At 33.6% G+C, this 25,327-nt stretch overlaps 2 protein-coding genes across 3 annotated transcripts in view; one reads left to right on the forward strand and one right to left on the reverse strand.

Moving 5' to 3' along the window:
* Smp_210510 (subfamily C1A unassigned peptidase (C01 family)) overlaps positions 1–6,778 on the forward strand; it is a gene marked incomplete at its 5' end in the record, with an annotated part of 118,234 nt that extends 111,456 nt beyond the window's left edge. Inside the window, 3 exons of the mRNA XM_018789626.1 lie at positions 1,114–1,240; positions 5,097–5,356; positions 6,280–6,778. Coding sequence (XP_018655050.1) covers positions 1,114–1,240; positions 5,097–5,356; positions 6,280–6,380 — 488 coding nt within the window. The 3' untranslated portion in view covers positions 6,381–6,778. The remainder of the gene's footprint in view (positions 1–1,113; positions 1,241–5,096; positions 5,357–6,279) is intronic.
* Positions 6,779–9,776: 2,998 nt separating this feature from the next.
* On the reverse strand, positions 9,777–22,314 carry Smp_064750.1 (putative pantothenate kinase; the record flags this gene model as incomplete). Of its 2 annotated transcripts, XM_018789627.1 has the most annotated exons (9): positions 9,777–11,012; positions 11,500–11,690; positions 12,914–13,097; positions 13,496–13,708; positions 13,993–14,220; positions 17,183–17,722; positions 18,969–19,068; positions 21,030–21,243; positions 21,612–22,314. In XM_018789627.1, the coding sequence occupies 9 exons, from the start codon at positions 22,288–22,290 to the stop codon at positions 10,836–10,838; spliced, it is 2,526 nt and encodes an 841-aa protein (XP_018655051.1). In that variant the 3' UTR covers positions 9,777–10,835. The 2 variants fall into 2 exon arrangements, with proteins under 2 accessions (XP_018655051.1, XP_018655052.1); XM_018789628.1 differs by lacking the exons at positions 9,777–11,012; positions 11,500–11,690; positions 12,914–13,097 and having other exon boundaries at positions 13,315–13,708; positions 21,612–22,290.
* Positions 22,315–25,327: the final 3,013 nt, after the last annotated feature.

The following is a 25,327-nucleotide window of genomic DNA, read 5'->3' on the forward strand; positions in this document are numbered from 1 at the left end:
ACTTTACTTTCACTTCTGTATAGGTACTTAACTCGGAATAAATAAATGAAGTCTTTGGTTGGGACGATGAGTCGATCGATATTAGACTACCATTGAAAAACTGGAAGCACTGAACAGCCTTCTCGTCCTAGTATGAGACTCTTCAGCAGTGCGTGTCCACGAATCTGCACGTGGGATTCGAACCCAAGACCCTCGGTCTCACGCGCTTAGCCTTCAGACCACTGAGCCGGTATCTAGCTTCAACCAATCCACGATCTCAATCATAAACTTAGCAATCTCCACGACCCCCTTACTGATAAAATGAAGTTTCTCCGAACACTGTGATATTGATTGCTTTCATTTATTAATCGGAATTTATAGCATAAAAGGCTTCCTAAATGGGATCAGAATATTCAGTAACTTTAATTATCTAACAACTGATTCACAGTTAGACCACCTGAAAACAAACTCATAACTGATTACTAATGCCGGCTCAAATTTGCTATTATGTTGTATTAAACAGATGAATAGTTGCATGGATTAGGCGATAGTATATGATTTTGAGGTATGTTTAAATGAAAGTACTTGCTCAGTAAAATGACTATTACGAAAAGTCATATAGTGAATCGAAAAAAATCTGTATCTAGAAGCTGTTTTATGTAAATTTATTTCAATTGAGAAAATATTTAATTCATGAACAGAGATTAAAAACTTTAAAATAGTTTACCATTTCATGTCATTATGTCAGGTAAAATGTATTTGAATCATATGTTCATTTTCTCATTGTTGATGTTAGAAAATATAATATAAATAAAACTTTTACCATTTGCAAAAGCCAGCAGCTATTCGAACTTAAAAGTTCAGTGGATTACACGATGTTTGAAGTGAAAGGCATTGAGTTTCAGTTATGGTGTAGAAAACAATACCGTAATGTAGACACATTTTGTTGACAAGTCTCAAATAAGCAAACATGTTCATTTTGCATTCCACTGCTGTCCATTATCCATCTTTATTATCTCTAAATTACAGAAAAATTCGACAGCTTTTATATTTCATTTTCGTTACATTTCTCGTATTGAATAAAAAATCTTTCAGAGAAAATATGTATTATTAAATCATCATTTGTTTTGAAAGGTTTATCAGACCCATTCATAATTGTCGAATTATTACCTAAACATATATTTTCGGAAACTCCAAAATCATCACGAACAAGAATTGTCAAGAATACAGTTGATCCTGTGTTTGATGAACATTTTGAATTGTAAGTACATCATTATAACTAATGAAAGCTCTCAGGGTTTTTTTCAAAACAAAAATAAATAGTACATTTTAATTTTGTGTCATTTATTAATTCACTATGAATATCATTCCATTAGTCGAATATTGATTCATAGGTAAACGATGAGTATTTGAAACAGTACAAGTTAAGATGTATCAGATTCTATAAAAGACCGATAGGTCGGTGATGGTGTAGTGGACGCTACTCTAAAGGGTATTTGTAAGTAGTGGGTAGGGGAACGTGGTGTCGAAATTACAACAATAGTCGGACAGACTGAAAAATTTCAGTGCATTGAAAGCGAGACGTTGACAGAACACTTGGAGGCCAGCCGAGAAAACAGTTCAGATTGAAGAATGCACCAAAAGATGCAAATCGAAAATTGAAGGCTATGCAAATTCTTTGTAACTCCCCGCAATAAGTATATATACGTCCTGCCTACTGTCGTATTTTACAGTGTTTAGAAAATATATAATTAACATTTTTAGAGACTGAACTTTACCGGGTTTTCATTTTTGGCTATGATGGCACGTTGTAATGCATTAAATTCCTTCTTGTAATTCAGTAATATTTAGCATTTATCTATTCAGATGTGTTTCTCTTAAAAATCTTAGTGAAGATTATTGATTTTAAATTACTCTTATTTCGTCTTTGGTGATTTATTATCGATATGGTGTAATTTCTCATTTATTTCTGAGAACAAAAGTCTGGCCAACCTAGTGGACACAACAGATAAAGTTTCACTCACCAAAATTCAGTTTATTTTTAAATTATTTCGTTAAAAACCTATGAATACATAATGTAACCTGAGGCTATAAAGTATCAACTGGTACTCCATAACTTATCAAAATGTTAGATCAATTCACTCTAAGAAAAATATATTATAAGTAATCAGTATTCAGGTAACCGTAATTTCTATGGAATACAATCATATCCTACTTGGAAAATAGCACAATCAAATAAAGACTGTATAAGGGAGAATCAGTTAAGTGAATGTGATAATTATTCCACATAGTTTTGCTTATGTTGAATGAAATCCATTGTTAATGTTGGTATCCTGATGTCAGAATTGTAACCGAATTCGATATCTTTTATTCACCATGATATAAACAAGCTTTTAATTATCAGATATTTGTTGCAGATATTAGGTAGAACCATTAAAACATATTATGGAAATATGATTGGAAGAAATATCAAATGTTAAAAGTTTTCACTTTATATATTTATTTTGATGGCAACATGTAGAGAATAGTATATAGTGTTCCAAATATTCAAACATCTTGGCATTTGTAATAGCTTAAGAGACTTAAGATATTCCCTAATCTTTTCCTAATTATCTATTTTTAAGATAAGCTATTTGTATTAAAGTTACAGAAAACTTAAAATTATTTAAAAGTGTTCTAAATAAAGATAATAATAGTAAACCATAAACTATATCTTAGCCTTAAAAATTTGATATGCAGTTCATAATTGACATTATTTTATTTATTTCCTTTAAAAACATAAATATTGGTACAAGGAAGCACCAGATATATATGCGCCACACGAATCTCATTTGATTTGTGTGACGGATGTGATACTGCTCAGGTGCCCAAACTGAAGCACGTGATTTTCTTAGGGGGCAACACCCGGAGCCTTTGACCTAAAGATCTGATTCACAAGCCAGTGGAGCATCGTGAGGAGATGCAGTCCCATGGTAGCCGGTGACTAACTATTGATTCATACGCCATTTGTTCCCTCAAGATACTGGAGCCCATGTGCACCATTGGTTTGGAATCAGGGTTTTTCAACTCCCCTAGGTGGACTCGCCGTGTCCACCAACCCGGCTAAAGCACCGGACATTCGCTTTTCATCCTCTCAATTTCATAAACAACACTCGTGGCACGAGAAGGCAGTGAGTAGGACTTCCCTGGCAGAGGCTGTATACGCGTGGCTACGTGAGAGCATTTGGAGAGGGAGAGTGGACTCTCCCAACTCTCAGTCGTACCAGGGCATTTGGGGGCAACGTAATTCCAAGCTTGTTTGTTATAAGCTCAAAATATTTGATTTTAAGCATATAATTAAATAATTCAATAAATGAAATTGTCAAAAATATCAAAGTGTCTATTTTATTTATGTTTTATAGCTACATATTTTTTAATTGTTTTTCACATACCTAATTATTACCAATGAGAGAAATAAGTTTACATGTTCAATGTTTATTTATCGTGATAGTTACCATAAACAATAAGTTGTATAACACAAAGTACACGTCTATCAACATTATGTTTATATATTTAAATAGATGTATGACTTGACTAGATTAGAAAGATTGATTACCACTTATATAGTTGTCTTATTAAATTATATATAGATTTTACAGAACAAAGATTTCATTTATTTAACCAGATAAGAACTGAAATGTAATTTGTAATATCCCTATGAGTAGAAAAATTAGATTTTTTGACGTTTTGTGACTCAGGGTAATCAACTTCTTCAGAGAATAAATAACCAAATTAACATTAGTCCAAGTTTAAATAGTACAAATTGGATTAATGTTAATTTGGTTATTTATTCTCTGAAGAAGTTGCTTACATTGAGTCACGAAACGTCAGAAAATCTAATTTTTCTACTCATTGGGATATTACAAATATATGAATTTATTTATAACAATCTACCCAATGCTCAATTTATTCAAAATTATCAAATCAAAACTTGGTAATGATACCTGAAATCAAAATTTTAATCATTTTCACTATTGAATCATAACGTGAAAAAAAGTGAAGAAAAACAAAAAACTGTAGGATTTCATTATAAGGTTTCTGATGCTTATATCAGCAAACATATGGAAGAGATTAAAAAATAGAAATATTGCTTTCTGACACTGATTTTCATGAAATCATTTTTGAAGTGTTTTTTTTAAAAAAATACTATTAAAAGATATCCTGTTATTAAGTCTGTGTTATAAAGGTAGGATACTTGTTATAACGCTAGGGTTTCTTGTTATAACAGTCCTTTCACTTTTTACACGTATGTGGGACGTTAATTTACCTTGTACGAATGTCTACACTAGATTCCCTCCCAGTGTCTATTCTACAGGACTTCAACACAACTCAGATCAAGAATACGAGATTAGCCTGACTAGAACGTCAATATATTTCCACACCAAAATCCGATACAATCCAACAACAAGAACAGTTAATCAGTAATAGTCAGGATAGGGGATTATATATAACACATATAACACCTGTCACACTATCTACATGTCTGACTAATAAAAAACCAATCATTATCATTCTCGTCCACACATCAGTCTGCTTAGGATCAAATTTTATTGGGAATTCAACATATCACACCATTTGTAACCTCTTGAAATTCATCAGTCAAATCCTTTTAAACATTAAAAGTAATCTCTTACATGAATCAATCACGGATATGGTATTTTTCACACTAAACACCAATAATTTATTTAGCTTTCAGGTTACTAATTTACTATTAGGCGCCTCATATAGAAAGAAAATATAATGTTCACAAACTTCCTGTTATTAGATAATCACAGTCAAAACAACAAAAGTCACTGAATCCAATACATCTAGATGATGATTTCAAGAACAAATAAATTTAGTTTCGATAACTATATTACATACTTTATGCATCACATTATGACCCATCCACTTCAATACTACGAAACTATAATAAAAAGTAGTATCGACATATTCACACAATAATTTCCAGTACGAACAACTTGGTTAGGTTATGTTTAGTGAGTCAATTGTCGAATTTTATTAATCATAGAATCAAATAATCCACTGCTTGATATCTTATGGCTTAAATGATCAAAATGTATTTCTTTAATTTCCAGTCCGGTTACTCCAGAAGAATTACAACATCCATCATTCTGTTTAGCTTTTATTGTCATGGATCATGATTTGATAATGTCGGACGATTTCGAAGGATGTGTATTTATTCGACCTTCATTACTTATGAAATCATCAAATAAACAGGAAATAAATCCAGAGAATTCAAAACTAGTTTTTTCAAACTCTCGATTACAGAATCGATCGGCCAATGAGTATAAACAGTTACAATTATGCTTACCGCTCATCCGACCTATCAGTAAAAGTAAGTGAATATATATATATATATATATATATATATATATATATATGAAAATGACCATTTAATACATTAAGGTTATTCTGATTGAAATCAGAAATACAAGAGGCTTGGTGTACAGTTTTTTCAATAGAGGTAGTTTGCCAACCCATGAGATCACAGACTATTAATATAGCGCCAAAACTGTACATATTTTAGTGTTGTTGATATAGTTCATTAAAGTTGACCTTTGTAAATCACAAATTGTATGCTCTAACTGTCCATCTAACTTTGTATCCTAAACGTATTATCACTATCCTTTTATGCTTGTACATTCGATCGTATCTTTAGTTTATTTTTATATTTAACTAGCTTAAAAGATCGTATGTTCATTTTTTAATGAAAAATGGACATTGTTAAGGGAAATATTGGTGCAATAAGCAATAAACAGCTAATTCATCCTATTTTTAAGACTTCTTGTAAGTATGCACCAACAGATCTACAAAGCGTCCGCGTCACGAGATTCACGTTCTGGTGTGAGAATAACAATTTAAGACCACTTAGATAGGAAACAGTGCTTTATGTTGTTAACTTCAGTCAATTTATCTCTCAATGCGATCATCAATCAGTGTCAACAAGGCGACATTTTATCAATTCCTATATGGGTAATTCCATAGGTCATGGTTTTGAGCAATAAAGCCATGAAATCTTAAAACTGTTCAATAATCATTCAGGCAGAAAATACTCATGATGAATTTTATACCGTTTCAATTCTAAACGTGAAAATGAATATCCAAGTAGGCAGTTAGCTTGGCCATCTGAAGAGTTCTTTTAAATTGGATTTATAATGATAAAAAAATTATAGCTAATGTGTATCACACACCTTTTTAAATTCATTTGTTAGATAATATTCAGAAACAAATTTTCGTCATGATAAACTTTATTTTCAGAATATGGTGCATTGGATATTTTGGGTCAACGTACCGACTCATATGCCCAAGAGATATTTAAACGATGGAAAACCCTAGAAGATAGTGAAATTAATCAATAATATGAAAGTATGGGTAAAATAAGACAGTCACTTCATAAAACTTCTCTAATAAATTCATTTCATTTTTTCTTAGAAGGACAATAATACAGAGAATATTGTTACTTAAACATTTACTCATATAATCAAGTTTATTTTCTCTTTATAATCCATCTTCACAGTCATCATATCTCTATCATTATGACTAGTACACTGTATAATCAAGTTTTCTTTTTTTTAAAAAAAGAATTAAAACGAACTGTTAAGGTTTTCAATAGTCGTAATGTATTATACATCCACATTTTTGTGTTTATCCATACACATTATGAAGTAATTCACATTTTATTATAAACATTTTTTATGTAAGTATAATAATGTTCAGTATGAAAAACAACTCATACTTGTTTCTTTTTGTATATACACAAATAAGAAATAATTCAAGTAATAAGATAATATTGTTTATTATTTCAACACAGAAACATTGGTCCCAAATATATATGCGTCCCGCAAATCATTCGATTTGTGTGTGAGCTGGGATACTGTCCAGGTGCCGCAACCGAAGCATGTGATTTTCTTAGGAGGCCACAACTCGAGCCTTTGACCTAAAGGTCTAATCAACAAGGCAGTCTCATGGTAGCCGGTGACCAACGATTGGTTCATACGCCATTTGTTCCCTCGGGATCCTGGAGCCCATGTGCCCAACTGGATTGGTATCAAGGTTTTCCAACTTCCCAAGGTGGATCCTCTATACTCACCAATCTGGTTTGAGTGCCAGACACTTGCTTTTCGTCCTCTCAATTTCGTAAACAACACCCCGGCCTTGAAAAGGCAGTGGCTATATACGCGTGGCCATGTGAAAGCATTTCAAGAGGGAGAGCTGACTCTCCCCACTCTCAGCCGTACCAGGGCATTTGGGGGTTAGAGTAGATGTGGTTCCAGTGGAGTGTATTTCAAAATAGTTTTGACTATTCGCATTTATCTATACAGACTTTTAGAAAGTCGACATTCGCATTTGCTATTACACGATTGATAGCGTATTCCTAAAAACCGTTGAGTTACTTAATCACTATAAAATCCTTTCCAATTTTAAAACAACGAAAGAAACTTATTGACTTATTAAAAGAAACGGAGACACTTCAGTACAGAAAATTTTCTTTTCGATAATATCATTTTTTTATGCTTTACAATCGTACTAACGGGTAAGTTTTGCATATAGTCATCTATAGTAAAATAGAGGAGTTTTACATAAATAAACAAAATTATAAAATAATAATGTCAAAAGGGCTGAAAGGTCACAGGTCAGTTTCACAGCATTTCAGATATCATAACAACTAAGTAATACAATAGAGTTTTGAATATCCACTTAGATGTAAATTATATTACAAACTTTTAGGCAGCAAAGTTCGACTCAAAGCCTCTACATGGCGCTGCTAGGTAGTGAGAGCAATCTTGCTTGCTAATTTGGGTCGGCAAAGATCAAAATAAACCATCAATCCAATGATGTACTTCGATTACTCGAAGTTCATTCTCCGAGGCTTTAAAAATCGTGATGGCCTGCCCGATGTGTATGCTTATGTATTTGAATGGCATGAGTTTCGGCTTGTGCAGTTTATGTATGTAGGTATATGCAAAGGGTACGCGCGTGGGCTAGAACGAGGTACGTAAGCTGAAAAAATTTCTGTCCTATGTCTAATAAAACCAGCGACCTAATCCTCCAGGTCAAAAACATACTAAGAAATAGCAAATACTATAGAGAGGTGACCAACAACCCTCCACGATAGTGTTGGTGCTCATGAGTATGTCATGAAGTGCATAGATTAGTCGTTGTACCAGTGGTATGCATGTAACGCATAAGAGACAGTCAGTTGTAGCATATACATTTGAAGGAAGCGGTAACCATCTACACACCCAGGGGGTGAATATTCCTATATGTATGGTATGGGACACATTGATGAAAACTTGGATGTTATTGGTGTGCATGTAATGTATGCTTGCTCGTAGGGTAAGTATACCTATATGTATCCTAAGGGATGCCTAAGTGAAAACTTATGTGTTATCGATATACATGTAGACTATGCTTGCTCTAGGTGCGATGCCCACACACCAAGACCCGGACGTTCCAACAATTTTCCCACGAAACCACGTCCGCACGGCCGTTTCCTGAGCCCCCGAAAGTGGGTTTCTATTCCAGATAAGCCTATGGGCTTTACTAACCTCGAATGGCTGAAACACTGCACAAACTTCTGATTCACTTTCCAATTTATCTTATTGTAAACTTGAAGAACAATGCCCTGATACCTCTTTAGTATGTTACAAGAATATTTAATTAACGAAAACGTTCATAAAGAAAAATCTCTTCCCATTTTAGATCATAACAACTAAAATAAAAACCTTATAAGCAAAGACAGATAGTGGCTAGTAGTGGAATCCAGGACGTGCGTCTCGTCTTATTTGAGACTCATCAGCTGGATGTATCTGCGTCCTGGATTTCACTGCTAGCTACCATCCATCCTTGCTTATAAGGCTTGTGACTTGAGGCAATATCGAGACTATCAGTACGGGATGCACATATACCAATAAGAGACTGATCAATTGCAGTCCTAAGCATCAATGGGAAGATTCCAACAAACAATACAAAATAAATTAACATAAAAACCTTAATCTTTTTCGTTCAAAATATACAATTTCATCGCTACATTCTATAATCCAACATATTTAGTTTAATTCAATAATTACTAGTTAGTATACTCACGGCAATTAGCTAAGCTTACTCGTAAGTAATTACAAAAAAATCATTTTGTTCAAAATGTATATGAAACTAAGAATTTCATTTATTCAACATCTTATAAATTGACTTACTTAAACACATAAATATTGGTACAAAGGGGACACCAGATATATATGCGCCACACAAATCTCATCCGATTTGTGTGAGGGCTGTGATACTGCCCGGGTGCCCAAACCGAAGCAAGTGGTTTTCTTAGGAGGCAACACCCGGAGCCTTTGACCTATAGGTTTGATCCACAAGGCAGTGGAGCATCGTGAAGAAATGCAGTCACATGGTAGCCGGTGACCAACGATTGATCCATACGTCATTTGTTCCCTCAGGATACTCAAGCCCATGTGCACCATTGCTTGGGAATCAGGGTTTTTCAACTTCCTTAGGTGGATTTTCTGTGTCTACCTACACGGTTAAAGCGCCGGACATTCGCTTTCTGTCCTTTCAATTTCGTAAACAACAGTAATGCCCTGAGAAGACGGTGAGTAGGACTTCCTCAGCAGAGGCTATATACGCGTGGCCATGTGAGAACATTTCGAGAGAAAGATCGGACTCTCCCCACTCTCAGTCGTACCAGGGCATTTGCGGGCTGATAAATTAAGCATTGATGTATAACTTTTTCTTTTAGAAAATAACCACTTCATGTGATAAATCTTTTATTATTAAAAAAAAGACAAACGTCAATTCTTCCTTTCTTTTTTCTCTCTCAATTAATAAAAAAAAGACGAATTGCTTAAAAATAAATTGACATAATAAGTAAGTGAACACGTTCACAGTACACAATTTAATTGACATTTATTATTATTTTTATTTAGTTATTAAATGAACTAAATCTTTTTCCATGAATAATAATGATAATAAGACTAGACGAAAGTAATAAAAAAGAAAACACAATTAAATAGATGCGTAATAAAAAAAGAATATCATTAGTAGAAAGACTACTTAAAAAACCATTGAAAGTAGATTATGTTTAAAAAAAAAGTGAAAAGACTAGAAATTTTGAAATATTCTAAATTATATTGAATAATGAGTTTTGTACAGAATTTTTACATGTTAATTAAAAATACATTTAATCATAATTCTAATAAAACAATGATCAGAACAAGACAGTTAATCTATACAGTCGGAAGAATAGAATCTAATGAGAGACCATTACGATGAAGAAGTACAAGAAAAGTCGATGATAAACAATGATGACAATATCAAAGATAATGACCATGACAATAATGATAAGAAGGAAGCACATTATCAATCATCAAATGATTATTATTATTAACAAAACTCATCATAAAGAAATCAAATAATTTTACAGCCAATATTTGATTATTCATGTAATGTTACTACACTCATGTAGAAACTAATAATAATAATAATAATAATAATAATAATAATAAGAAGAAGAAGAAGAAGAAGAAGAAGAAAGAGAAGAATAGAAAGTAACTAGTGTGTGTTTTGATAGTAATTTGAAAAAAAATTAGTTGCTTGTCAAATATTTGTGAAAGGAATGTTCCGGAAGAATATTTAACAATAAGCAGTAGTGCATGGTATGATTTATTGTAATAAGAAGCAAAGAATATACGAAATGAAGATAGTATTCAGCAGCTGGGCTAGCTACATTTTTAATACCACATGGAATCAATTAATTAGTTCAAGTAAGCAATTCACTTGGTACAACAACAATTTACATAATCTTCACGTTATTATCTTGACTGTGAAACAGGTTCAAATTTAAATATCACACCATATAGTTGACCGCCTAACCTTCGAGCAAGCCAAGAATTTTTAATCACAGCTATTTTGAGTGTATCCACGGTGAATTTTGAATTTAAATTACAATGAATTGCTCGACCCATACCTTCAATGACAATCAAATCGACCTAAATGATAAACATTCAGAACATAATCATATTTTACAAATACTGAACAATTTCAGAGTCGCAAGTTACGATTTGATTACAAGACGTTCGGTAATGTGAACTCATATATGTCCTCCAGGTAGAGAATAGAGATGACAACATAAACGGATATGAAGTAGGGTTATAAGATTTTATGCTAACTATGATGAGTACGATTCGAGTCGGTATGATATAATATAATACATAATGACAGATATTGTCAGTAATTTCAACCGACTTGTGTATCGACGAAATCATATTCTTTTTTAACTCAGGATTAAAAATTTGAAAGTTATTTACTATAAATTACTACCGAACAAAATAAATAGCGAAAAACAACTGTGGAATGATCTATTCAGATCAAAGTTATGAGGAAAATAAAGATTGATACATTTAAACCTTTGAAATGTTCATGTACTGAGCAAATAACAGAGGATCAACGGTAAAAAATAACCATGTATATATATACCTGTTCACGTTCTGCCAATTGAACCAACGAGCTAGCAAGTAGACGGAAATCTAAACAAGGTGAAGTTTGACCATTTTCAGCTAGCATAAGTTGTCCATTATTAAGCGATTCAGCTATTAAAGGCTCGAAAGAGGCTATCATGTGTAGGAGTAGCTCCAGTTCTTGATAAGTTATATCATTGATAGCAGGACCTAAACAAAGAAAAATACTTAAATCAACAATGAGGCATTGAAATAGGCATAAGTTATACAAAAATTTACTTGATAAAAAGTAAATTCAAAGTAAAAATCAATAAACATTTTCTTAAAAGTCCCTAAGCAAAGTGAAATTCTATCCTTACTCAAAAGAGATAGAACATAAATATTATTATTAACTTATCAACAAGATATAGATTTGTATACTTGACATTGAGCTATACACTTAGTAATAGGGATAATGCTACAAACCAGTTGTCCAAGTCTAAATAAATAGAACAGAATTAGAACCTTTAATGGAGTAGCTGAAAATCGAACACTTTAATCATTGAAGTAATATTGTTAAAAATGTGGTCATCACTATAAAGCACAGAAATTTCCTAGTTTATCTACTGTTTCGCAGTATGACCTAATTGCTAAAAATTTTAATTGTTGCCATTGGATTCCGTTATACTTTGTGAACCTAATATATCAAGCTTATAATCCTATTTTCACTCTCGCCCTGATGAGTATGCCCCAATCTAAGATATCTTATTGTTACCTAATTTAAAGTTTCACCCAAAACAACGAAAAATTAAACAACAGATGTACGTTGACGAGTGTTAATTATAATTGCTTTGTACTAGTCCTTTATACTTCACGACAATTTGGTTGCAAAAAATATATGATAAATACGGTACTATAGGGGTTTCATGCTTTGAATTACGTGTATTTATTTTAATGCACTTGTGATCCACTCAGCCAAAAAAATAAACAACTAAAAATTTGTGAGCATAAAATAATTATGGTTAGTCATTGTTAGTAAGATTTAAGTTAGTTTATTGAACACAACTATAACCATAATTATATCATACTGTTTACTACTAACACCACAACTTTCAAGGTTTCACCCAATAGGGAATAGTCTTTTTCAAGAGTCCACTTAGTAGAAAGCAGAAACATCTAGTCAGAATAAGTGATATGCTGAAATTTGATCAACTGGAAAAAGTGACAGGAACTGGCCACAAACATTTTTATAAGTCTCACTATTTAGAAAAAAGCAATATAAGGAGATCGGAAGACGTTTAGAAAAAAAAACTTGGACCATGTGATTACTCAATTTCTACCATTCTCTACCCACTAAACGTGAACAGTCGGTAATTTAGACAATTGAGTATAATTGAACAGTAATTACACAACATCGTGAACCGAAGTCTATTAATTTAATAAATACTGTTTACTTGAATTAGCCGTCATTATTACTTTACATCCACGACTAAGAAATTCCATAGCAAATGGTAGTACACCAAGTATAATATCTGCACCACTATTATCGCAGAAAATTAAAATACAACGATAAGGTGATCCGGATACGCTGATTCGATTAATCCAATTATCATAATTGTCAACTAACCAAGGTCTAGACTATAAGAAAAAATATAAATATATGATAATAGTGAATAATTCCATTTTTAAGAAAACCGATATAATTAAAAGATATAAATAATAGAAATTTAAGTGTATATGAGCATGACTTTATCTAGTTATACTTATAAGTAAGGTGATGATGTTTATGGAGCATAAGTATTTTCAAAAGCGTACCTAAAGCAAACAATTTAAAGATGTTTGGCACTGAGATACAAACTTGTAAACAGAAATCGGTCTATAATCAAAATTTTGAAGTACATCTGTTAAGACTGAACAAAGTGTGCGGCTTTCTAAGATAAATTGAGTGAAATGAGATTGAAACTTATAACTCAGTAATGGAAATTTTAGTCACTTGTCCTCTGAGACAACGCTTTTGTACAAAAAATTCAACCCACTTGAACTTTATCTAATATAGCATGAAAGTCAGCGGCACCAAATTTATTCTTTGGAGCTTCCTTTAGAAATTGAATTGCCTCAGCTGCACCCCAGTCAAACATATTACCAGCCAAAAGACCTTCAATCAAAGAAAGTTGACGATTAGACCAATCCAATTTAGAAAGTTCACTTAATCGATCCGTAAGAGCAGAAAGAGCAGCTCGATTTTCAAACTTTCAAAATAAAACAAAAACGAACCATTTATGATAAAATAAAATGACATATCAAATAATTTTTAATAATGTTATTTTAATATTCCAAGATGAATATTTTATTATATATGAACAATGAGAAATGTTTAATGCAACTGAATAGCCTTATTACATATCTATGAGTCAGATGGTGAGACTTGGATTAATATTTGACAGTGGACAATAGTAATCAATGATTGGAAGACGAGCAGCGAAGCTACTATACTAACGCTTTTCCTTACATATTATTTAAATTTTTCGCTTACTCTTTTCTGTAAACAAAAGACATCCCCAAATCCATATTCACGTAAGAAATGCTGTTGAGCGGATAAAAGGCATCTTACAGTGAGCACTCCATGACCACTTGGATCAGCACTCAATTCACGTAGGAAACGTTTATATCGTTCAGCGAACTGATGTGAACGGTCAGAGGCATCTGATAATGTGTCAGATTGACTTTCTTCAGCTTTTGCTCTGTGATATTCTATACAGCTCTGAAATATACAAAAATCAAATAAATTACATTAGAAAGGTATTGAAGCTGAGTGATACTGAATATTACAATAAAAGAATGTACTATGTGACGTAACCGATAAAACACGTTACGCTTTACTAATAAAATGTTTTCCATAACCTGGCTTCTTAACAATTACCAGATATTAATTTCAAACAAGATTTATTGAGATATTTCAGACCAAGAAAACTGAGAAACTACAACTTAAAAATAGAAGCCGACTAGCATCAGTAAACGATTGCATTACGAAATAAACACTTTTCTCAAATAAGCTACTTAAAATCTATTTCCTTCTCATTGACATATTTCAAATCCACACACATAGAAAGAAGAAATTCTTACAGTTCGACTGATTCAGTGATTGAGAAGTACATTTTTGAGTAACAAATAAAGAGATAAATTATCTGTTTTGTTGGAAATGTGAAGACAAAGCTTTGAAAACTATTATAAGACGACCCAATACGTATGTAGTGTGCATGCGTAAAAAAAATTCGTTTATGGTATTTTTATACTGTTTCAGTTGTGAGTTTTCATTTAACTCAGTAATTGTTGGTTTGTCTTTTACTGTTTATAACTTACAGTTAAAATAATCAATCGCTTTGATCAATGCCATAAGATAAAATTTATCAAAGCAATGTGATATATGAACGCAATACATTTGGAATAATGTGATCATACATTAACTTGTTAAGATATTTATTTGTGAAAAATAGAAGGTCAGACTAGACAGTAAAATCTAAAAGAAAAACAAAGATAGTGGGTAAAAAACAGTATGAATCATACCACCCTGGATAATATTTATCTCATAAATCAGACTGGTTTGATCCTTGTTTTTAATAATGCTTGAATGTTTTAACAAGTTAATGTGCAGTCTGATCGCTCGAAATATACGGTCCTAGATTATCACATAGTTTCAATAAACTCTGTTTTCTTACTGCATTATCTAAAAAAGTTAACAAATTAGAAAGTGTATCGACCGAAGTTGAGCTCCTACATCACTGAATCCCAGCTTACTGGTCTAAAGGCTAAGTGTATGCATACAAGACCGAAGGTCCTGGGTTTAATTTTCGGTTACGGGGTCGTAAATGCCCATTTTTGAACAGTCCTACACTAGGACGAAACGGTAGTCTAATGCTTTCGGGTTTTCAATGGTTGTTTAACTTATATCGGTTTTTGATATCAATAAAAATGATACCTGTTATTAAGTACTGTGCCATAAATGACCTAATTTTATACAGACTGAGACTTTGGATTTGTGGTTCGTTGGTGTCTTGGAATTAACGTACACAAGTGAGTTTTTAAATTAAATATGACCGAAGGTGCGTCAGTTGACTTTTAACGTGCTTAGATTGGGGATTGGGCATAGTAGAATTATCCGTGAGAGTTATTATTTACCGTAACCAGGTTATGAGAATTAGTGTTGTTGGAGTAACGCGGGAAACACAACATGTTATAGGTCAATTGCAGTAGACGTTAGCCTTTTTCACTAATTTATTATTAGTTCATAAAAGCTTAGTATCATATTGAGTTAATAAATACTCCGAAAAAAATCTATAGAGGACTATTTTCAGACAAATAAAATCGAAGCTGTCCACATTTCATACACATACTATTGACATATTTAAATGGATAGTTATGAAGAAAGTATTTTACTCGTTGTGCTTAGTCAGTCAGTCAGCTACAACGTAGGACCAGGCACATATATGCATCGATCCAAGTTGCTATACCTCGTTAGCACAACAAGATGAACACTGGATTCATAGAAGTACTTAATTTAGTGATGGTAATATATAAAAGAAAGGTCGTTGTGCTTAGCTACCTATTCAAACAGTAATCGTAAGGACTGTATTACAAATGAAATAATTTTACGCTGCTTCAACTTTCTACTTCATTTTATTTCCATTTTGTGCAGATTTTATATTTTCTGGTTTATTTAACAACCTGTTTCTTTTGAAAGTTGTTTCTTAGCAAAAAAATTATTTCGACTCGCTGAATACCTCAATGGAAAGTAAAAGTTTTTCTTAGTTATAGTCTTAATTGAATTGTACCTAATGTCATATACTACTTTTGTCAAATTCTATTAATTTCTTCCTGATTGTACCTCCCTTTTACCTATTTAATTTATTAAATATAGTATTTTCTTATTTGTGCATTCCATAATACTTTAAGTGTCCAGTTCTACTGAAATGTATGAATTAAAAATAAAGCAAATAAAATTATTATCAAATCAATAAACTCGAAATCAAAATGAGTTAGAAAATTATTTTATAGTTTTGTTCAATTCTAAGAAACTTCTTATTCTTCTGAAATACGAGAGTGATTATACTTGAATGGCAAGAAGTTTATCTAATGCTTATACTATCTGTTTAGTGGTAAAGATTTGTAGCTCAGGTGGATGATTTTGGTGGAGTTTCGTTCTCTGAGCTAGGTAGCTTCGTCGTGGAACTTTCATTATTCTTTTGAGCAATATCATCAGCACAAACTCCAGGTAGAAGAGAAGCGTTCGAATCTCTCCACATATGACTCACAGTTTGTCCCGTAGATCTCGATGTTGATTGGTTATTGTTGACCTTTAACTTGTTACTGTCTACTTCTTTATTTTCATTGTATCTCCCGCTGATTCGATTCCTGGGCCTATATTTGTCCATTATTTTTCTGACTGATTGATGTTTGTTGATTGCTGATTGACCTTAGCGTCAAGCTTCTAAAAATCCTCTAATCGTTTTGGTATTCCCTCCACCCAAGATCTCAACATTTTTCAAGTTGAATGTATGTCCACATGTTTTTATATAGGTGAGATTTCATGGTGTTTGACCGCTAACCAAGCACTTCACCTGAAATTTGTGCTGCTGATGTTATTCAGATGAACAATCAAAGCTCAACGACCAAACCGTCCAGCTCAAAGAACAAAACTCCACCTAAACCTATTTAATATTACTTACTTCGAAACAGCCTAACCAATAAATCCTGGCCTCTTCATCGTGAGTTAGATCCCATGTATCTGGTGAATAATTTGCAGGCGACTCTAGTAAATGAAACATTTCTAGAGAATGTGTAAATACACGATCGAGTTCAAAGTTAGGCAGTTTTGAAATTTCGTGTTTCTGTGAGGTAGACTTTGAAGAACGTTTTGAAACAGAATTGCTTTCTTCTGCTTTTTGAGCGATTATTGAGTGGTTCGGATTCGATACTTTACCAATTGAATTCACGATTGGCAGATCGTGGGAAGAAACTTTACTGAAATCAATTTCTCCTTTACTGTGATTGGTCGCATATAGTTTTGATTCAAATGGAATATCAGAGAAAGGAGTATTACCCGAACTAACTACATAGTTCTCAGACCATAGTGCTTTTCGTTCCGTTGAATTATTATTCGTACAAGCTTTCAGAAATGCACCTACTGCCCCTAAATACCCTTCATGCCGTAAAAATAGAGCTTTGTATTCTCCACCTGACCAAAACCGAACAGCATAGGTAATTACCTCGATAGACAAAAAGCATGAAATTTAATGCGTTAGATCAACAATTACAATGTAACGCAGAATAAAATTAAACAGTTCATAATAACTTTTAGTGAAATTCGACGGAAACATTAAATTGAGAATGTGAACGATGAAATTATATGGATGGAATTAGTGAACTTCAAAGAATAATATACATTCCCTTGATTATAGTGATAGTATGAAGCATTTTACACAACTTATTAACTTTTTATAGCATACAAAACGTGAACACAGTAGCACTAAAACAAAGCATGAAGCCATTATTAGCTTTCAGTATCAGATTTGAATAAATCCAAACCAAATGGATAAGAGTTATCATCCAGAAAACTGGATTTATTATTGATGAATAGTAGTTTTCAAGGATGATCAAACACTAATATTTACTTTTGTTTCTCATTTTATAACCCCAAAAAAACATAATTTGATATTAAAACCCCATAAGTACGGTGGAGTTCGACTTTAAGGACTTTGATATGCTTTTTCCTCTGAAAATAAGGGAGGTATTTTTCCGGTATTTGGGTCATCCTAATCCAATCGTAATCGCAAATACTTTAAACAGTTATACTCGTCGCTATCATTCCACACAAAACAGTGTTTTCTTACCCATTGGTAACTTTAACTATGTTAAGCATACTGAATGAGGCAGTCATGGTGTTTTACAAAGCAGCTACCATCTACTTCGATACATTATACTAGTTAGGGAAAGAGTATGTTGGGAAAGTGTTATTTGTTCCCAAACCATGACATAGCAGAAGTAAATCATATTACTGACGGTGTGAATAAGCTAAATTGGGATATGTGCATTTTCCTAACCGAGATCTAGTAGACAATTATAATATATCTTGAAAGATATTAGGCAACATGAACTGGAGTCAGTCAGAGACGTGGATGAATTTACTGTTTATCTTCTTTTGAATTCTAAGTTTTGATATTACCGTATATTTTTCTTTTTTTTTCTTTTAAACGGTATCCATCATATTTAACTTACCAATCCAGTTGGAATTATAATTTCTACTCGTTTACTTTATGTCATATAGTATTATGTTCGTGTAAATGGTGAGGCTTTGGACAAACTCATATTTACGCCGTACTCTACGCCGTTTGCGACTATGATAATCCGGATGTACTCAAAGGAGTAGGATGTCTACTAGTAGGTTGATGGCTTTACTAACGAGAACATATCATAATACAAGTGTAATTTTCATTCCCAAAGGAAAGTGCTTACTTCCATTGTTAACCCATGTCCTCGAATAAAATATCCACCAAAAATAATTCGTGTAAGGCTATGCTGTTTAGCGTACAGACAAGCTAATTGGCCTATATTACTGTAAATATTAATCAAGAAAAATGTTAGTTAATATATATACATAACATAGTTTTAAGCATGAAAGATTTCGTTCTTCATGGAATCAGAACAAAATGAAGTTGGTGGGTTAAGAACAGATCTGAAACAACTGTTTAGGGCTCACTGGATATTAATAGTTTTCCATTTAAAATCAGTTTACGGTGAGAATTATCTTAGGACTGGGTGACTTTGTGGAAACCAAGATGGAGGACAGCCGCTTAATAAATAATCTATTTGGACAAACGATACAATATCGAATCCGATATTTAGGTAAACTTAATGATCTGTAGCTTCATAAAATAGCAGAGCTTGATGGCTGGACATAATCCCATGTGAATGGTCTCCATCATTAATCATTCACAGTTACAAGAAAGGACAGAAATTTTTTGTGATAACTACAGACGAACCAATCTGAGACATACTCGAAAATCATTAGGATATGATTACGGATCTTATTGAAACATAGCCTGCTTATCGTGAGACCACTGAAAGAGCGACGGTAAAGTTAGACACAGGACACTGGTGAAATATAGCAAAACGGTCGGTGAAGATGTATCTCTATCGACTCACGTGGCTAAAACACGTACTGAATATACTGAACCACAGTCTATGTTAAAGCGCAATGTTGGTTGGCATCGAAGTAGATAGAAGGAGAGGTAGGAATGGCCAAATAAAGAAATAGTAGGTGCAGGCTACTCGGTTGATGTACTCATGGTTATTGTAACTGATGGTCGGAGACACTGAAATGTTTCAAAATTGGTTGTAGTAAGGCGGACACACTTTTCTACTCCTACATCCTGAGTTTGAAAACTGTTCACAAGTTCATTCTTTCTTCTTATATCACATTCTGTGTTTATTCTACTTTATTACAATTATTACCATTTCTACTGATTTGATATTCATCTTGATATCTTCATCTCACTGCGCTAGTATGTTATAGTGACTCACACCAATGCATATTTGCATCAGATCATTATATTTCTTATGACTGACTGGTCTTAAAACATATTGATACAAACGAAAATGGAGCTTCCAGTACTTAATAAAACAGTTGACAGGAATACATTGATATAATTTTATGAATTAAAAAGGATCCAGTAACCACAAAATCAGATCATTGTAGTAGATGAATACCTACGCTGATAATTCAGATTTGATGCTAATTTTCACAAATGAAGCGGCAAATAAATAAAAAAACAACCTTTATAAAGCAAAAATGAATCAGACAATAAACTTCTCATGATATATACATAATTTTATGAACGCATACAAAATATGGCAGTCGAGAAATGAATTGATGCATCACAACTTATGCAACTATCCATATAGTGTAAAGAACTGAAAATTCACTACCACGAAATGGTGTCGGAAGATTTAATAATTCAATTTAAAGTAAATGATCATCACACGAGTAATAAACTTTAAAAAGAATTATTATTATTACAAACCATAATTTGTCGTCCTAAAATCCGGATTATAACCTGTTTTCGCAGCTGCTTCTTGTTCGGGAAGGAGATTCTACTTGTGAGAACATATAAAGATGCGAAAACAGGAAGAAACAAATATTGATGGAGTCCGAGTTCTCACACACTCAATTATATACCAGTGACCGACTAAACGATGAAGTCTAAAGAACGCTGCGCCAGAAATGATTCTTGTTCTTGTGAAACATAAATCGATCGCAGAAACCAATACTGACTTTGAATATACGTTCAGTTTTAGTTACTAAGATTGGAGAAAGTTTTTTCCATGATGAAAAAAATACCGTAAATCAAAAGATCATGCCATTTGAAATAGTAATAAGATATTATATATCATCAGTAAACATAATAATGTATGACTGGAAGTCATTACTAACTCTTTTACTGTTAAACTTTACAGGATATAATACGGGATTCACTAGCTGTAAGACAAACGAAAGAAATACTGATGAACACTTACTTGCTAACTGTAATTAGTAGGGACTTCACCATATCACCTAACACACGGGGTTGTTCCGGATGACGAGCAGCTAGACCAAATGAGCTCGCAATTACATCCCCAGAAAGTCCAAGTGCTTCATACGCACCTCCATATATATCGCGTACCAACATGTCAACATGGCGGTGGTCACCAGAATCCGCCATTTCCAGAAGCTCATCGAAAGTAAACTTCCCTGTAGTATTAAAGTCATCGAAATTACTAGCGGAACATGACAGTAACACGAGAAAAAGTTATCGTGCCCACAATGAAGTTTAGATAAAACAACCAGTAGTCTTTATCATATTAACCACATATACGGGCATCAATATGTCATGACTTTAATAATATGGAAAATTTAACTGGTCAGAAAACGGTGAAAATTTTCATCAGGACATTATTGATGCCATTTAAACTCAGACTGTAGACGATGACCGTTTTATTTCATTAAAAAACCAGCAAAACTAAAGCTTTAATTTGAAGTGACTTAACTAACGTTTTATTGACTACTGCGAAACAGATATGCTCCAAAAAGTGAAGAATACTAGTTCATGATAGTCTTACCTCCAGATAACAGCGTTCCTAAACCCCAAAAAGTGCCACCTCCAATAGACGTTCCACCAACCCTTTGATAAGACGTGGGACTTTCAACTTTCAAGAAACTAACGCCAGACCCAACATTGACCAAAAGGAAAGGAAACGTACTCACCAAGCAATTTGGAACAAAGACGTGGGCTGGAGTAGCATGTTTGTCATAATAAAATAACTCATCTGGGATGTTTCGAAGCATAAATACACATCCTCTTACAAGACAATCCATTTCATCTTCTTTATCCAATTCAACTCCCAACTTCGAACAAATTAGTTCACGATAGCGATAAGCACCCCCACCAGTCACCTTGATCTTATTAATTGTCTTTTTGGATAAAGTACCTTGATGTGTAATGTTAAAAAGAATGAAATCCAAACATTCTTCTATGTTCTTAGTTTCAAATTTCATGAAACATAATTTTTGTCCTTCATCTTCGTGCTCTGTGTACTCATAAAAGTCAAAAGGTATTTCATTTTCACTGACGCTTTTACAACACTGCTGGGGTACAGAACGTCTATACCGGAAAACGCGTTTGTACACTAATTTCGCAAGTGAACCACCGATGTCTAGTGCGAATATATTTTCATGAGCACCATGATCAAACAGTGGGTCAGAAAATTTTGAAATATCGACCGCTGAGGCATATGACATGGTAAATCTTTTAAGAAGTGGATCTGGAAGTGAAAAATACACAGATACGTCAGAAAATAAACAAAAGACGTAAGACTGATGAGATATTTAATTGGTATATCATTTATTTTCTTGTGAACCCTGATACCAAAACAATACGGTAAATACCGAATCTATGGATTTGGTAAACATTTATGCTAAAATAATTATTTCTTATCTATCTTAGTTCCAGCTGGCTTCGTAAGTGTTCATAGACTTAATTGTAAGTTTTATTAATTTAGAAAACATCATTGTCATAGAATTGATAAGTAATCAACCTTTTACATGGAATTATGGACTCACAAGTTCGATGATTAAATCAGTCATTCAGCTACAACGTAGGACCAGGCACATATATGCGTTGCCCCAAGTTGCCATACCTCATTAGCACAAGATGAACACCATATTCACAGTAGTCAGTTCAGTGGTAGTAATATATAAAAGAACATCGCGTATAATGGTACAATACAGGAAAGAATTACGGCAATGCTTATCTATTACGACAGACCAGTTCTTCTTACAAACTATGGTTTAACTACTTTAGAACTGCGTTCACTTTACGAAGTGAACTAAGAAAAGTGGAACAGATGCGCAGTAACTTTCGGGTACTTGTTATCAAGTCGACTGGAGTTTTTGTACAATTGGTGATTTTCCGAAGGCAGTATTGGGGATAACCCGAAATCGTTCAGGGTGTAGTTAAAATGCGAAAGAAAACATTGGGGTTTGATCAAAGGACGTACATTAGTCTCCCAAAATTTTTCGAAAATTCTAGGAGTTTTGTACTATTTCCCCAAAATCTTCTATGACGGCTACCCCAAAATTTCTTAAAAATAGGGAGATCGTGTATTAACATATTTCGAAGTCGTGCTGCCACTCGACACAAGTGGACGGGGTAAATGGAATCCACAAAAAAGCGACTACTTTTAATGAAGTTCAAATTCACTTTGACTGTATTTCGGACGCCTAACTTAATACAATAGTAGAGCTCAGTAACGTGCAGTCTTAACGAACACTCAAAAGTTCTGCCAGCTTCAAATACTTGCCAGGACTTTTTTGTAACCTTGAACTTGTCAAGGTGATGAGCTGAAGCTTCTAGAGATTGTGTAATGAGATACAAAGATGTTGTGTTTTCACTACATTAGGAATACACAGATGTATCCATGCATAAATACGTGGTTTTATTGGATGATCTGGTAGCACCAAATAGTAGAAATCATGAAACTAATGATGCCATACGCATTCGGATTCTGACAACGCCTTTACACGTACCACATTTATGATAGAAAATATACCAACCCATTCAAATCAGGATTCGGAAATTTGGAGGTTCGAATACATATTTGGAAGGCTATATATATATATTGGGAAGCGTTTAATATAAGCCGGGATGTGTAGAGTAATGTATCCACTCGTTATCTGGTGCGGATGAGTGACTGAGAGCCTCCATGTACGTGTTTCCAGTAAAACTGATGAGGTCAGAATGCCCGTCGAAAACTCACAGAACTATTTATTTTGAAGACTTATTTACCGATACAAAACTATGGAAGTTGAAGACAGGGAGCAAGATGGATCGACACAATCCTCAATGATGTCGAAACTTCTTCAGCATAGCAATCAACGGTATGTCTGATCATCAGATGGATCTTGTATTTGTCGCCATTGTTTAGTTGTGGTTAAAGGGTCTTCACATAAAGTATAGTGACAAGAAACAATTTGTAGTGACGTGTGAAGTGGATAATTTGATACGACTAACAAAGGGAAAGTTGAAGTAAGAGGAGAGCTGTCCGTTCTAAAAATTTGAAGTTGTTGCAAAATACTTCACAGTGTTTTAAAACGCTAATGAAGAAACGTAATGAACACTAATTAAAAGGGATAGTAGTATTTTTCTCCGTTGAGTTGATTTCTATTGTCTTGGTAGTTTATTACGCTTTAAGACTACTGTTTGCACTTTAATCGAATTTATTTCAACTAAATTAATAACCATTAGTCCTCTTCCAAATTAATTTATCATCCTTACATTTTAGTACATTAATTCTTTTTCTATATGTTCGTACTTTTGGTTCTGACAGTTTGCAGTTTTCCATTCATTATGGTCATCAGTTTCTCTCGTCTCTGAATATTGTTTATGTCTAGTTTCTTTTCGAAAACCTCTGATTGATTGCTGAACGGTAAAAAAAGCAATTGACAGTTCCAAAGCTGTTGATACTCTGTGGAAAGTGGCATTCATTGGATGGATGCAACGGATGATACCACGAAATTTGTACGAACCTAACAAACGACTTAACAGAAATAATTGCGTGTGGTTGTGTTAGCAGTGCTGCTCGGACACGAATAGCTTTCTATCCGAAGCGCATGCAATGGCGAATGCTCGTAAAGGTGTATTGGCAAGCGCGATAGAGACATATCAAATGGTACTCACTCGCTTGGCAACTAATTGATGAGGTCTCTCAAATAAGCACAAGTCGACTGACATGGACGAAGAGAGGAAGGATGGCCTCTAGAGAGGTCTGTTAGAAAAACCCAAGAAAGAGAGTTTCCTCTTTTTTTATTCCTTCAAATGAAAAACATCAGGAAACGCTTAGTCGCAAAGCTAGGTCTGTTTTCAGCACAAAATACAGCAACCTGACTACCCAAGCCATCGGCAGTCGTCAAAGATCCAACAGTGTCTGCTACACTACCAAGATTGCAACTCCAACGAAAGCTGGTGGTTGGGTACAGATAAGGAACAAGAAACGACCTCACGTTTTCAAAGAAAAGCCAGTCTACAAAAAAGATTGATCATATTGGTAGGTCAGCTTTTTGTATATTCAAGAGAAGTGAAAGCTCAGGCCCCAAATGTCGTTCTGAGCATAACATTGAGTCGATGAAACAGCTACTAGACCAGCATATGTCATAGAATGTCTCCGGAGTCACTTTGCTACAGGTTTTTAGACTAGGTAGCCAAATAGATTTGAAACAAACAAATCAGGTTGCTAAAAGTAGTATTAAAATCTCCCGATGAAAGGAATCTAATAGTACA

This window comes from Schistosoma mansoni, chromosome W, assembly GCF_000237925.1.
Source record: "Schistosoma mansoni strain Puerto Rico chromosome W, complete genome".
Classification (NCBI taxonomy): Eukaryota; Metazoa; Platyhelminthes; class Trematoda; order Strigeidida; family Schistosomatidae; genus Schistosoma; species Schistosoma mansoni.